The sequence below is a fragment of the Chaetura pelagica genome, unplaced genomic scaffold, assembly GCF_000747805.2.
Source record: "Chaetura pelagica isolate M959 unplaced genomic scaffold, ChaPel_1.0 scaffold161, whole genome shotgun sequence".
NCBI lineage: Eukaryota > Metazoa > Chordata > Aves > Apodiformes > Apodidae > Chaetura > Chaetura pelagica.
In genome coordinates this window covers 183,136-199,262 of record NW_009951965.1, presented here as the reverse complement: position 1 = coordinate 199,262, position 16,127 = coordinate 183,136, and the positions used below count along the sequence as shown (strand labels likewise).

Genomic DNA, 16,127 nt, shown 5'->3' with positions numbered 1-16,127 from the left:
AACTGCACCAGGGAACTGTTTAAAATAAGACAAATAGAAGACAAAGGGAAGTTTCAAACAAGACTAAATCCTCTCTCCAGTTCCCCACAGTTCCACTATCAAGTAGGACAGCACCTGAGGTGTGAGCATGGGAGAAGGAGGAAGTGCCTGGGAAAAGAAACTCCATCACAATGGTATAGAGAAAGGCTCCCTGTATCACCCAACCTGTCTGATCCGCTAGCATGACCTCAGAGACAGGGTTTCTAGCACTGTCAGGCTCCCTGCTAAAGCAAGTAAGATTTTGCCAGGGCAGAAAAATCTCATGCACAAGCATCAACTTCGTGCCTGCATCTCAGGGCAGTAACTGAAGGCAGTGAAGAGGCATTTATGCACTGCTTAGAAATCCCAGAGTTATAATATGTAACCAACATAAAAAATGTAACACTCATGTACACATTTCAAATTCCAAAGTATTCTTGTCTACGGAACAAACCCAAGTAGCTGATACAAAAGTGATGAGTCTCAGACTACCGTTTGGCCCTAATCCCACCAAGGCACTTTGCTATTAACTTCAGAGAGGGCAGAAAAATCCTTGCACAGCAAAAGGCTCAAAACTCACTGCTTCTTTAAACAGTAGCTGCACTGCACCGTGTTATCTCCCTAAGCAGCTACCCTACTTTAGCTTCCTCAGAGGTCAGCTATTCATCTCTGCTAAGCACATCCGGTGTAGAAAGAAAATTCCTTAATCCTATTTTGTGTGCTTGTTTTCATATGCCCAGCCACAATTCTTTCACATCAAGTCTAGGCCATATTAGAAAATTCCTTGCTTGCTGCTCCTGCACCTCTGCAGCACAGCAGTTGTTTTCAAGGAGAACTTTGCTGTGGCTGGCTCTTAATTCTTGTGTGTGACAACAAAGGTATATAAAACAAACAGCAATCATTACTTACAATGCGCAGCAAGAAACTATAAGGATTTGCATGTCTACTAAATTATTTCAGGACTTCACCTACTACCTGACTACAGCCTCTGAAAAATACAGGAATGAAGAATCTGATTAAAAATTGGCTAAAGTTATGTGCCTGTGTATTTACTTAGGTTTATTTAGCTTTGGTGTATTTATTTAAGCCTCCCAGACATGAACACACTCAAAACTTATCACAGGATGGATGTTTCTTGCATTTGGGCTCACGTAGGGCTCACCTACCCCTCCACAGAACAGTCTTCCCACAGTCCTAGCACGTGCTTACAAAAACTCCTCTCTCTACTTCTAGCTCCTTTCAAATTGGGCTCAGCTTCCTGGAAGAAGAAAAAAGAGGCAGCACCATGACCTTTCTATGCAGACCATAAGCAACCATTAACAGGAGGGAAAACCAAACAAAACCCCACCCATGGTGTGAGATTTAAGCCCACAGGTATTGCCAACTGCTCCACAGAGCTGCTTTGTGGGGCTAGGCATGCCTAGGCTCTTCTGCCTGCCAAGTTCAAATTTGTTTTCCTTTGGAAAAACTTGTCCCTAGTAAAACAGACTGGCCAGACAGGCTGTTGTAAATAGGAAGAAGAGATACTTAAGTAACTCAGGAAAAAAAAAACAACAAACAACACAACACAAAACCAGAGCTCCTGCCTCCTAGTGAGTTTTTTTCAATCAAGAAGAATAGTTTTGGATTGATTTTGTTTCTGTATAGAAGAAACCCCCAAGCCCTGCTCTCTTGAATGACATCCTTTGTTTCCTGTCAGACAGAGCACTGAAATGTAAAATTTAATACTGCAGGAACAATCTCAACAGAATATGTAAGTTTTAAAAGGGGCATAAAAAGTTTAATACTTTTTAAAAAGTAACATCAAAAAGTGCACTAGGAGTAAATCCAGGTCCTTCCAGTCATCTAGTCTGCAATGTCACTTATTCATTTTCTCCTGTAACAAAGAGGTGCACAGTTTTCTTGGACTGTAGCATTTGAGCTGTGCGATCTATGCCAACCACTGCAGCCAATTTCTGAGCATCATACTTGGAGTAGAGCACAGTACAGGTCCAAGTAGCATCCACTCCATTGTCTGTGGCCTTCATCATATTGCAGATCTCACTGTAGAAGTGAGAGTATGTTGGTAACTCATAGAAAATGAGGTTCCTAATGCCTTTTATTGTATACCTGTAGAAGGAAAAAAAAAAACAATACAAAAAGAGTAAAGTTACTTTTTTGTTTTGTTGCCAACTTTGAGAAAGTGTGAACACTAAAACACCAATCCTCTCTCAATTCTTACAATTTCCATTAACTTGAACACACACTGGTTGAAACTCAACACTACAAACCCTGTGTCACAGACTGAACTTCAAAGAGATGTGGAATTTAAGGGAGGAATATCTAACACTGCCAGGCACAATGACTTCCTCTGAAGTACAGACCACCTCCAATTTCTGCAGTATTCAGCCTCTTTGGCTTGGATTTTAAGCCAGTGCAGCTTGATTAGACTGAGCCTCATGAAACTTTTCATACTTGCCAAAACATCATCTGCTAATAGAAAAAACTGTTCCATTAGGAACTTCTAAACAGTTCCAGTCAGGACGTAGCAAATTTTCCAGGTGGCCTCAGCTTGCTGTATTGCATTATTGAACCAATTATACATCCTTTTCCAGAATTTTACGTAATTATTGTGGCACAGATTGACACAAATAAAAGGCACAATGAATCCCATTTTACAAGCTGTGTCATCCTGTCCTGACATCAGTGGAACTTGGCAGCACTCACCTGCTTGAATAAGGCCCTGTGCATGCCAAACTATCAAGAGCCTCTGCAAGTGACTGCTGACAACACACAAATATTTTAAAGCAAACTGAAAAGCTTTTACTTCAGTCAAAGAAGTCCTCAGAGAAATCCAACAGATTAGAGAAGCAACATAGCCCATCTATGATTAAGGTCATACTCTTCTTCCAAACCAGCACACACGTAATTCAAAGGAAAACTCGGCCCACAATTCACCTTTTGTAAAAGTGGAAGCGCTCGGTGAACAATAAAAACTGCTTCTCTCCCTTGAGAAAGAACCGCCTTGCTCTGCAGACACCGGCCTTTTTAGTGTACTCACAAATGTGAGTAAAATTCAGGTCCTCTTTCTTGAAGTAATTTCGGAGACGCACGTAGTCAAAATACGATGGGACATAAATGAGCGTGTGTGACATGATGGCATCGCGATACTCGGGCAAAACCTTGTTGACGAAAAACTCAAACCTGAGATAGGGAAACAAATGCATTTTAGCCACAGTTAACTCTCAGCCTTCCCATACTGGTATGACTTCAAACAGGAATCTCACCAGACAACAGACTGTGGAAGATTTTTTACTATATTTCTCCTTCTTTACCTGCATTAGATTTCTAAACATGCGGAGGATAAAAGGCAAAAAGTCTTTATCAGTATTGCACAGTTATGCCAGAGATTGCTATTCCTTTCCCAGACTGTATTTTTCAGAACCTTTTGTAAGGAGAAGTTCAGTATTCCACTCCACCTGTGCAGAGCCTTGTCTGCCATCTGAAGACTAATGAAAGTGTACTTTGGTGGTGGAATCACATTGTGCTCTGCAGAACCAGTATGCTCAACTAAATCTGATATTGCAGTCATCAGAGCACAACAAAATAGTCTGGAACTCCGAGTACCTCGTATCTATTACTGAAGTTGAATTTTCAGCTTCTAGCCTCCGAAAAACGTGAGGCAGCTGGACCACGACGTGGCTAATGGAGCCACTGAGCGGTACGTTGCGGACGGCCACCTGCAAGAAGAAAGGAGGATGTTTAGGAAAGCAGCACTTCTTAGGTAGCCACGCTCCAGCTCTTGCTTTTAACTCACAACTGCAAGCAGCGCACAAGGCTGTTTTTAGGAAAACTTGGATACGAAAATACAGTAGTGTATATACACACCAGATCTGCTAAACATATACAGCCATTGCTTATGCTCTGACTTCCATTTGAAAACTAAGGTTTTTACTTTTCCTGTTTCTTTCAAAATAACAGCAGTTTGTGCTTTTTATGCAATAGGAAGAAATAAAGGAAGAGAAAAACAAAGGGGGGAGCAGGCAAATCCTCCATTTAACAACAAAATTAATAAAACAAGATAACTGTTTTGTGTCAAGTTAAGAGAAAACAAAATCAGGTTTCTGATATGAAACAGCTACCCATGAAAGAAAAGGACCAAGCAAGAAGAGTGCCTTTGTGCTTTTGGCACAGCATTAGACACTGTCACCCAGCACCATGGAGATGCAGACTGAAATACTTGGGCAATGAAAATGACTGGTACACAGTCATTCCAGACCTGAGTTACGGCATTTTCCTATGCACTGGGTTTTCTTTTCTCCCCCACTTCCCTTACGCCAGCATTTCAAAGGAGGCTTTCAGCTCATCCCAGGACTCACCTGCCCCATGTAATTGAAGCAGTGTTTGTTGAAGACAGAGTTAATCTGGGGATCCTGGAGGGCACTGAACAGCAGTGTCTGGCGGTAGTACTTGGACCAGTTATTGAGACTCAGCATTCGCACTCGGGAAAAGTCCACCCCGTGGGAGTCCAGAGGCAGCAGGTTAATGTGCTTCATCAGGTGCTACACAGAGAGATGGAAACACATGACTACAGACTGACATCCCTAACTGCAAGAGCCTCAGCTGCAGAGAGAAGGCAGGCAGGGATGTGTAAGACAGCACAGAATATAAAAAAGTAGTGATCTCCCAAGACAGGACTGTCTGGGATTTATCGACCAGAGCATGACTAATTTACTTGTTTTCCTGCCACAGAACTGAAAGCTACCATCTCTTTAGTCATCAGTAACCTTTGCTTCCAGTCTTCTCATGGGGCAAGTATAATGATTTGTTTGCATTAAGTCAATGGGCCCAAGGTTTCTGAGCCAAAAGAAGCTCAAGTGCAGTTCCCATCCATTCAGAAAGAGTTTGGGTGCAAGTGAAGAAATTCACCTCATTTTAGCCTCACTGAGTGATGCCCAGGACTGGCATCGCAGCCACTGCTTAGGTGGCAGCTGTGCCCAAAGGAAAAAAGCAGGAAACAAGCTCGAGGACAGATTCCTTGTATATCCTGTAGGCTGATGTGCCTTTCCTGAGACTCCCCAGGAAACAAGACACATTCTGGGCTCATTGCAAATGTACGGTAACATCATGCAGTCCAAGTGCACAGCCCAGGTACCTCAAAGTTTCGAAAAACCCCCACGACTTTTCAACCTTGAAAACTTTTATTAACCTAAAGCCAAAAAGCATGGGTACTACTGCAATACTAGCCACAATCCCAGAGCAATATTTTCATGGTGTGTACAGGAAAATCTTCATACTTTGGACACTAATGCTTAGTGACTCCACGGTCAGTGGAGACAAGCACCAGCTCCTGCTGCTTTCTGGAGGGACCTGAATTAGGCTGTATGGATTCCTCAGCCGGCTGCAATCTGACTGAGACACTGGGCAGTCAGACAGCTGGCAGATTTTCTCCCAGAGGTGATTAAAGGAATCATCATTATCTCAAGCTGCAAGATAATTAAAACTGTCCAAAAAATCTCTGATGAAATAAGCCACTAAAGCACCAAACACTAAGATTTACAGAGAAGAGGTGCTGAATACTACCCAAAACCTATAGAATGAATATTCTTAGTACAGGGAAAATATCAGGGTGGAGGGAGGGAAAGGAACTAGAACACATATCTGGAATCAATTCAGTAAAAAAAACACAGCAATACTGTTCACTGTCAAAACTAAGTTACACCAGACTAACAAGACATAGTATAACACAAAAATCAACACATATGAAAACGCACCAGAATGTGTTCCCAGTTCTGCATCAGGTAAATATCTGCTTGATCAATTATGAGAACTTCTATCGATGAAAGAAAATCAAAGTCTCTTTTCTTCTCTCCCTCTGCACCAATAACAGTCCTCATGCCCAGGGGAGAAGCAATGATGATGTCTGATGAGTAAAACGGTGCATACAGCCTCATACTCTTTTGAAGAATTGCAACCCCTGTCCAACAACAACCAATAGCATTTTCTTAGTTAGGGACAATTATCAACCATTTCCTTCCAGCAGGCTCTGTAATAGTAACTCCCTGCATCTCCTTCCCCATGATTAGAGCTGGACAAAACCAATCTGTCTGAAACTCTCTCCCTGAAAAGTGCATCCCCACCCCATCCCCATTTGACAAGCATTTGGCAGTTTTTCAGGAAATTCAGTGAACTCTTTCAGTAGAACTTTTTTTCTCAGATTTTTCATAGCCTGGACAAAATACTTTAACTGAAACACATTTTTTTTTTGTGATTTTCTGCTAAAAAGGGTGATGAAGAACTTACAGGGAAAAAAAGCAGCAATTATTAACTATTCCCTTCTCCCTTAATCCTAGACTTTGGTATCGCCATGGGGTACTACAGTACCTGTTACCTTTGCATATCATTCTCAGTGTGGAACTCTCAACTATAAACTGCCTTTATTCACAAGGCTGTAAAAGCTGCTACCAAAACACAATGAAAAAGGTTCTTCATGTGATGACAACTAGAAGCATCACCAGTCTTGCACCTTCCCTGGCACTGCTTCTCACACCACATGTTGCAGTGTATCCCCTGAACTAGCTTATGCATCTCATGTTAAAAGAAAGGAAAAGGAAGGAATCAGAGGTGTTTGTTACCCATGTCTTAACTACATGGCAACATTGCTAGGACTCAGTCTTCTCATCTTAAAAATTCAGTTAGTCCAGGCTGTATTCAAACCACCTGCTACAGTCTGTCCAACAAAAGTGTCTCTTCAACTTCTCTCCCTCTCTGTTTGAAGCACAGCTGAAGGCACTTGCAAGAATTTCATGCACACATCAACAGTGACACCTCCTGCTACCTATTTTAACCCAGTGATAACAAAGGGGGGTTGAGAAGCCCACAGTTGGTTGAATTTCCAGGAAGTTTTCACTTGTCACAGCAGTTACACAGTTTAAGAAGATCATTTTTTTTTTCCATTTGAAAATGTGAAAGGGTGGTTTCAGTAAGGCATAATAAAGGTGCTTTAAATTAGATCTTGGTGCAGAAGTAACAGGGTGTGAGGCACAGTAAGAAAGAATAATTATTCTGCTTCCATGATTTGCTTCTGCAAGTAACAGCATTGGAAGTTTCTTCAAGCACTCTTCCCACCTAGTAAGTGGGTTAAAGCAGACTGTGATATGGGAGAGGACTGAAAGCAAGATGCTCTCAGCCAGAAAGATACTCACTGGGGAAGGAAGAAAAGACTGAGTGGGACCCACCTGCATATTCCACTGTATCATCACATCTCTTGGGATGCCAATTTATCTTTCAAGGGGCAATAGTTTCAAAAACCTCTGATCTGTCAAGTTAAGTTAGAAGAACTGCCTACTCATAATAGCAGCTCCAGGAACCCAGTCACTAGCTAATTCTCTGCATACTGAGCTACTAAACCAGCGTAAGATTACAGTATTATGAAATAGTCTCAAATTTACTGCTTATCCAACAGTCCCACTTGCTGGCTTCCCCTTTGGTTTCAAGAAAGCCATGGGCAGCACAGTAGAAAACTACTTTTCTCAGTACTGAGCTTTACTTTTGTTCTAACCATTGCTGATTACAAGAGATTGTGACTAGGTTAATTAGGTTAGGCTGCAAAATTAAGGCTATCCCCTTTAAAATGAGGCATGGGTAGTCCAGCTACAATAAGGCAATCATTGCATTCAGTGATTCTGAACTTGATGTGAAAATCATTACTTCTGTATTTTCTCTTCCTTCTTAAGCTATAGAAGACAAGGAAGATTCTCAGAAAAATCCAAGCTGTGTGTGCAAAACCAGCATGAATGCCACAGGGCTGAGACTCTGACCACAACTTCCAGCCCTGATAGCTCCTAAAGATTTAGGATGAATTTGTTACTCCTCAGTTCTTTACAAGATAAACATCACATGTTCAGTCGGTCATTACCAATTCTGAAGTGGTCATCAATGTTGCCAGCAAAGACAGCTTCATAGTCCTCAGGTCTTTTCAGGTTGGGGGGCTTCTCTTCTGGGTCAGAGCCAAACTCCCCTTTGAAGCGCTTTTTGTTACTTACATCTATCTTTTTTTTCTCATTCACTTCCAGAAGACTGATGAAAATATGCACAATTCGCAAGGCACATTCCCTGAATGGCACTACCATCAGTACCTGCACAGATCAACAGTTACAGAAGAATAACTCATAAAATAACGAATACTCCCAATTAACTGAACATTCAGTAATTTACTTTTTTAACTTAGATCTGCCCCCATGGGATGTCCCAACAACTAAACCAAAACAATTCTGACATGCAGCAAGGAGGGAGGATATGCTGGGACACACTATACTCCTGAACAGGTACCAGCCAGCAGTTCAGTTTGTTTCCCCATCTCACACCCACAGTACCATTCCAGGGGAATGAAAAACAAAGCACATTGTCTTGTTCTCCCTACCACGCAGGGAGGTGAGAGCTCCCACAATGACAGACAAGAACAGATGGTTCCTGGATGGGGGGAAACGGCCTCTGCACAGCACTCTGAAATATAAGTACCTAACTGGAGAGTCAACAAAGAAACGAAGAGCATTTACCCAACGTGCAGCAAACACTGAAACCTAACTTAGAAACTGTTCAACAGGTTGTTGGCACTACCAACTAGGCTTGCCCTAGTTGAATCCACCTGGTTATCAACAAGAGGGTGCTGTGAATCAAGGGAGCTTTGGTTTGAAGACTGCTCCTCCGACTACAACAGGTGGCCTTGACTATGGGAGTGGGATTCCCTGAGGTCTCCCAGGTACAAAAAGGTCCTTCCATGCGTGACAGTACTTAAGAGTGCATAAGGACAAAACATTTTCTGGGACTTCTCACACTGGGTGACAGCCCACACTACCTGCACTAACACTGAAGATCGATGTGGAGGCACTTTTCTGTAGTGGTAAATTTAGGAATGGAGGCAGGAAAAGGTGCCATGTCAGTCTGTAGTGATAGGGGGACAAAGAAACAGGCTGGCTAACACCCCTGTGCTCACTGCTTGCTACAGGCTATCTGCCCTGGCCACAGCAGATGATTTCCAAGCACTATAAAGGGATGTGGAAAGGCACAGGCCAAGGAACATGTCACCTGGGAGAGGAGCAACAGAAATACTTCTGGATAAGCTACAAGGACACCTGAGCAGACAGCCAGGGTGGGGATGGGGGAAATCACATTAAGGAAGCTCTCTTACCTTAGGTCTAGTGAGCCCCTGATCCCTGTAGTCATCACTATCAGTCCCCGGCTTTCGGTCTCTTCTTTTGGCATTGTTGCTGAGCACCTGGGCATTTGCCTTCAGAACATGGTTCAAGGCATGCAAGCAGTAAGCGTGTCGGATTTCTTCTCCATTTGTTAAAGCATTTCTTTCTGGATAGAACAAGTCTCGGTATGTATTCATTATATGGAAGAGCTCTCTTTGTAATGGGGTAAAAGAGGCATCGCCTGGTTTGTTCACTGAGGACAGAAATTGTCTATTCACTTTCGGCCAAGTGGATTCTAAAGGCTTGTGAAGATGAAGCTGTTTCACATCAACTTCTTTTTCTGCTTTTAAAGTTTTAGGTTTCTCCAAAGTGGAAGAAAAAGTTAGTTGGCCCAGCCTTGGCCACTGAAAAAAAACCAACAACACAAAGTGGAGTCATATGCATCAAACTTCATATACTTAAAAGCACATCACCACAGCTGGCAGTTTAAGCAAGGTCATGAAATTCGATAAATTATCTTTTCATAATACATGTTTAATTTATGGGTTTTTTTAACATGCAGTCTCTTCATTAGCATCTACCAGGGTAAGTAACAATGAACTTGAACTCAGTAGATCTGAATGCAGCGACGTGTCTGAAACTGTCCTCATTTTACAGATGAGAAAAAGGAAGGGTATCATTTCTGCCTAACCTATCCAGCAAATCAGTGGCACAAAACAGGGATGAGAACCCTGGAGTCTAACCACATGTACAGATCAGCTGCACTGAGGTATGTACTTTGTTTAAAGATGAAACCAAAGTCCCATTAGGGACTAAATCCAAAAGTTGTGAACCGATTGCTAAAGGCAATCTTGTTGGGAGTCTGTCTGATTTTGAACCAAGTGTAGTAGGGGAAAACTCTAAGCTTTCTGCTATGGAAGCTGCCCCTCTCTCTCTCTGTAAACTAGCTACACCAAGTTAAGCAAAGCTATATTATGCATTGCTTCAGGTGGCACTGGTAATTTTGGCCGCCAAATTCCAAAAAAGAAAAAAGATAACATAAAAAGTAAAAATCACAGCTTTCTCTCTGACTGACTAACCATTGGATACCTTCCCAGGAATGTCACCCAGCATATGGCTGACCAGAATGCTAGGCAACCCCCCAAAACAAAATCAGACGTGAAGAAGTTTAGATGCAAAGGTTTGTCTAAAAATTAGCATTTTGAAAACCAATATTCTCTCAAGCAATGATGTGGGTTTCTGGTACTGCAATTCACCTATTATTTCCAGTATTGACAATGTTAAGTATTAAATTTTCCTTACTGGCTTGTAAATGTGCAGAGATACAGCCTCCTTGAAGCAAACACATGAAAGTGCATCACAAGTACTTTTAAGAGTGTACATGGTCACCTCACAAGTTCAGTTAGAAAGCACATCACTGGCACTGTGCTGCACCACTCCTTTTTCCACCTGGTGTCAAGAGTATTAAACCTATGGTTTTGGGATTACAGAACAAACTCTAAATCTATGCATGTTTTTCAGATGTGTTGCCATATGCCTACATAACAGCAGATTTTAGATTTCAACTCTCGCTCAGCAAAAAACACTTCAGCAAGAACACAGTGACAAAATCTTGCCAATTCCAATGCCAACAGCTAATAATAACATTTAGGAATCTACTTAATTTGTATTAAAAAAGAGTTATTTTAATCTAGGCATCTTTAGGAGCTCTGGTTGCCTACAGAACACTGTTACCTTGGTTTGACTTGAAGTTTTAGGAAGCGTAGACATTTTTTCTACTTCTTTTTCTTCAAGTTCTCTCTCCATGTGCTGTTTAAATGGATCTGTTTATAAAAACAACAACAAAAAATCCTGAGATCTACTGTAGCTAATACTGGAATATAGTTTCAGAATGGATTTGCAAGTGAGATGAACAGTTTCCATGCTGGCCAACAACACAGTGAAAACTAGTTATTTCCAAGCACTTGGAAATGAGAGAAAGGATGTCAAATTCCCTCTAAAAGAACAGAAAGAACAGATTTGACAGATTGCTTTAAAAAAAATAAGCACTTATGAAGCACTAGAACTTTCAATCACAAACCAAATGTTATTCAGGAGAGCAATATACAGTACAAATCACTGTAGTAGTTTTCTACCTTAAGCTCCGACACATCCCTCCCTTTCAGGTGAAATAGGCTGTCAATAGTAAAGAACCAAGCAAAATCACTGCTGTTTTAGTTTATAATCAGTTCTACGCAGGGCTCTGCACCTTTGGCAGGTGATATAATTACAGTTTGTGATAAAGCAGAGGAAGATTAGGCAGGTCACATGCACAGCTTATTTTGAAAACCAAGCCCTGCACACTGCTTGCAGCACAGCAGCACTCACCGCATAAAGAAAACTCCTTAGAAAACATCAGTGCTTGCCAAAGGGCATCTAACCCACGTGCAAGTTATTCAGGCAAAAGTCAAGACATTTGCTCATTATGATGCTGTTGATCTTCCCCGCAACTCAAATGAACAGGGTACCATACAACTGTAATACAGGTTCTCTCTTCAGTTGAGTTTTACCAGTTCAAGCACTCATCAGATAGAGTTGAGGGAATAACGTGAAGCATCTTCAGGAATGCTAGTGACCCCAGGACCAGAGGAGAAATCGATCTCCTTTCTGCTACATGAGGTGACTCAATTTCTGCAATATGTTATAACATCACCTCCAGGCTACAGGAATGCACTGAAAAGTAGCAGACTGTTCATAGGTTGAACAAAACCTTTAGGATACTTAGCATGCAGTTGGAGAGCTATGGTTCTCATTAAAATGCAATGCCAACAGCCTAAGTAATCTTTGTAACAAGAACGAGCTGTTTTTTCTATCACACGGCCCTTTGATGCTTCCGTGCATTTCATGTATCAACTGCCTCCCAGACCTCGTGTCAGCTGCTGCTCCAAGATGACAAGCCAGCCTCACTAGAGATGCTACAAACATATTTCTCTCTCTTAAACCATGCCATCTGATATTAAAACCACAGAGCATGAAATACGAATGGAAGCTCTGCAAGCGCCGGTGTGTGGCACAGCGCTGAATGTTCACACACCCGTGCACACAGCTCCCTCTGTTACATATGGAGCTCCAACTGCACCCATGAGCACACTGTGGCACTGAGATTCTGGGCTACACCCTTAACAGAGACCACACAGATGTTCTACTGATGCTTCACGCCTTCCTGGTCCTGGTGCAGTTGGATTCCTCTGCATAACCTTCCAAATTCAGAAAGCCTCGAGCATTTGTCTGAATTACTGTGGCTTCCCCAGGCTGCCTAACTCCACTGAGTTGTGAAGGATGCCCTCACAGGTTAGCTTTGTGATTATCTCCTGTGCTATCTGTGCCAAGAATATCTTCTGCAGTCAAGTGCAGACTTGCAGGGCCCTTCATATCACAGAACAGCAAGAGAGTAAGATAACTTGCCCCACGCACATTTCTAGTTCCTGATATTTCAAGCTTTATTGGGCATAACAGAAACTACACACAAATCCCAGTCTGCAGGGGCTAGGGACAACAAATGGTTCAGATACATGTCTGCATTGGTGCTAAGCCTCCCTTATGCAACTGGCTGACACGTGGGCCAATGAATAATGTAGTGGAGGTACTCGGAAGCTACAGAGCACATCATTAGGGTGTTGGATAAATTACACGTCTACAGACACTCCTTTAGAGGCAGATCACTAACCACAAACATAATGTACTTTACCTTCTGAGATGGCTTGTGAAGAATTGCTGTCTCTCTGATCTGCATTGCAGTCTCCACTCTCCTCTTCCATGAAATTAGTTTCCAAGCTAAATTCAGATTCATGCTTCACATCAGTAAACTCCTCAACTGCTCCATGACTTGGGTCACAAGAGGCATCTGCAGCATCAGCCTGCTCCTGGTCAAGTGTTTGCTCTGCTGTGTCTGTAGCTGTGACTTAAAAGAGAGAGAAATGGGTTATATTCTCATGGAAAAGTTACTACCTTAGCTACCTCTCATTGGCTACATTGTTCCCTTTGGGTTACCATTTTTTTCTCCCAATACCCAAAAAGATAAATGTGAGCTTTGTATTCCACAGTAAACAAGACTTTTGGCTAACATGCCAAATGTTACATAATACATAAGGTGTGTTTCCCCAGAGAAAATTAAATCAGTAACTTACCTGGGGAATGCAAGTTTTAGTTTCCAAAGACCCCAAATAACCAAAAATAATAAAAAGTTGCCTCCTCTCTCCTAGAATTTCTTTGCAGACATCATGAACGAGGATGCCTCGTCGCAAAGGAGGAAGTTTCCTTACCACTGGCATATTCTTTCCTCTGCTATGAGGCAAACCTTTCCCTCCTCTCAATGGCAGCAGCCAAGCCAGCTGCTGTGTGAGAGAACAGCTTGTGTCTCCCACGAGTGGGTGAGAACCCCTGGTGTGCTGCTCCATGTGGATTTCCTCTGTGCTGCAGCACAAACAACATCTGAGGAAGCAGCAGCAGGCTGTCTGCTGGGAAAAGAGCACAGCTGCCCTCTCCCCTGCTACAGCCTTCAGCAGCTTGCTGCTCCCACCCACACAGAGGCAAGAGAGTCTCCAAGCCAGAAGAGCACCCAGCCAACAAGCCACTCTACACCAGGATCCTACCTTAAAAGGTACATTATTTGAACTTTCTAACTGAAGCAACGTTTACCAACATGGGGAAAGAAACTACCTTCTTCCTGGGCTGGTACATCATTCTTATCTTCTTCACCTCCGTCTGCTTCTCCAGTCCCCTGAGACCCTTCACTGTCCATTTCTGTCTCACTTTCCTCAGCTTCTGATTCACTTTCATCTTCCTCTTCATTGCTCTCAGACTCAGGAGAGGTCTTCAGGGTAGCCAGGAGCTTGTGATACACAGAGACCTGTTCCACTTCAGTCTCAGAATCACTTTCTGCACTTGATTTATCAGAATTCTCAGACTGGAAGGGAAAATATGAGCATAACAGCAACAACAGAAACATGCTATTAGGCAGCAGGTGAATACCCTCACCTCTAGTTCCCATGTTAGGTCTTCCCTCTCCCCTCCCATCCTTATGTAGATGCAATGGAATTATTTTTTTTTTTAATCACCATGCAAATAATTATGCTGGACACCCCCATTTAGTTCTGAAAGTATCTTGGTAGACTTAGGCCCAAGTGCCTCATTCTGCACTGATTTGACTTAAAGCATCATGAAACTCGGTTCTCTCACTCTCAGCTGAGTGAGGACATTTCATCTTCACAGACAGTGCATTTGCTATGAAAACCACATACAGAGCAAACACTGTAGAAGGGCACACATACCAGGGACAAACCTCACAGAAAATGCTTCTGGCTTTCAAGAAGGTTAAGTGAAACTGTCATCAGTTGACAACAGTCCACTGGGGACTTGGTCTTGTTTGGCTCAGCTGCAAAGCTCGAAGCTTCAAACAAAACTCAGCCAGTTCTGTCCTGGGCTCACACAAACCAGCAGCAGTGTGCCAGGCTTTGGTCCAAATTATAAACTAGGAATCTAAGCACAGAACCAATTACTTCTTTCTCAGCTCTTCTCAGTTCAAAGAGAAAACAAATCAGTAAATAGGAGATTCATGTGCAAAATTGGTAAGGGAAGCGAATCAAAATACTTAATTTTTCTACACTGAAATGTTGAAGTCGTATTAATGTGATGATAAAGAAGATTACTGAATCCTGACTGAAAGATAAGTAAAGCAATGGCAATGTGAAGAAGAAGAGAGCAGAGAACCAAACATTTCCTATCTTGTGCAACAGTGTGTTTATTGGCAATTATTAAAACAATTTAAACCATCATTTATTTGATTTTTCACCTTGACTAAGTAATATTCAAAAAACCCAAGGGCTATTTTGTTTCCTGCTGCTTCTGCCCTCTTATGGCATTACAGTTTTGAGCACAATTCAGAACCACCCAAAAATCACATTCATTTTTTTCTCCTCAACACAGGCTTTCTAAAGGCAACAACTTAATCAGCCTGAATAACTCACCAACATGCAATGCAAAGCATTTCACTTCACTGAACTACACAGACATGAAAGTCAGGAAGGAATAAAAATATATTACCAGGTCACAGACTTGAGTTGCTTCTGGTCTTCCAGAGACCCTGAAAAGAAAGCACTGGTGTTATACACAGGACTGAAGAGATGAGGGGGAGAAGGTATTGATGAGTTACACACGTCTTAGAAGAGCCAGAAGAAAGCTTAAACGCAAATCATCACACCATTTTCCCTAAGGAATCAGACTTGGTTACCCTCTCAGCTGATGCTGCTCTATGTATGTAAAGCCTCTGTGCTCAAGCATCATAACTTTCCAAGAAGTGAAATGTTTTAAAGCAGAATTGGGCTTCAATCAGAAGACAAGGTGTTGAATATAACTACAAGGGTAGCCTGTGCAACAAAGTTACCCAGAGGAAGGGCCTACTCGAGCACTAGACATTGACCTGTGAAATGGGGAAAAGATAAACACCACTGGAAAACAGGCATTAATTCACCAGTGCTGGGACTGCAATTCTGCAGCAGGACCCTGAGCAAGCTGGGCTAAACTGACCTCAGCTCTTCCAAAGAGATGCAGAGCCTCGAGCAGGACAGCCTGTGGCTGCAGAGGGAGGGCACAGGCCGGGGCTCTGCTCCCCATCCTGAGCAGCACGGCCGGGAGGGTCCCAGGGCACACACAGGTGGGAGAGCTCAGCACGGTGCTTCTAAGGGCACACAGCGCCGAGCTGGCCCGGCAGCAGCTGCCTCGCCGGCTGCTCAGGCTTCACAGCAGAATCGCATCGCGCTGGGAACCAGTGGCTCCTTCCCGGCCAGCAGGGGCACGGGGCAGGAGTGGGGGGCAGCGGGGCAGGAGTGGGGGGCAGGAGCGCGGTGCCCCTCCCGGCAAAGGCCCGTCCTGCTGCGGAGGCCGCGGCTCCGGCCA

At 42.9% G+C, this 16,127-nt stretch overlaps 1 protein-coding gene across 1 annotated transcript in view; it reads right to left on the bottom strand.

Moving 5' to 3' along the window:
* Positions 1-1,611: 1,611 nt before the first annotated feature.
* Positions 1,612-16,127, bottom strand: part of DIEXF (digestive organ expansion factor homolog (zebrafish)) — a 15,837-nt gene continuing 1,321 nt past the window's right edge. The window contains exons 2-12 of the mRNA XM_010000995.1: positions 15,276-15,315; positions 13,893-14,139; positions 12,922-13,128; positions 10,929-11,017; positions 9,188-9,598; positions 7,916-8,135; positions 5,772-5,974; positions 4,377-4,559; positions 3,625-3,737; positions 2,956-3,201; positions 1,612-2,127 (exon numbers count right to left, since the gene is read on the bottom strand). Coding sequence (XP_009999297.1) covers positions 1,881-2,127; positions 2,956-3,201; positions 3,625-3,737; positions 4,377-4,559; positions 5,772-5,974; positions 7,916-8,135; positions 9,188-9,598; positions 10,929-11,017; positions 12,922-13,128; positions 13,893-14,139; positions 15,276-15,315 — 2,206 coding nt within the window. The 3' untranslated portion in view covers positions 1,612-1,880. The remainder of the gene's footprint in view (positions 2,128-2,955; positions 3,202-3,624; positions 3,738-4,376; positions 4,560-5,771; positions 5,975-7,915; positions 8,136-9,187; positions 9,599-10,928; positions 11,018-12,921; positions 13,129-13,892; positions 14,140-15,275; positions 15,316-16,127) is intronic.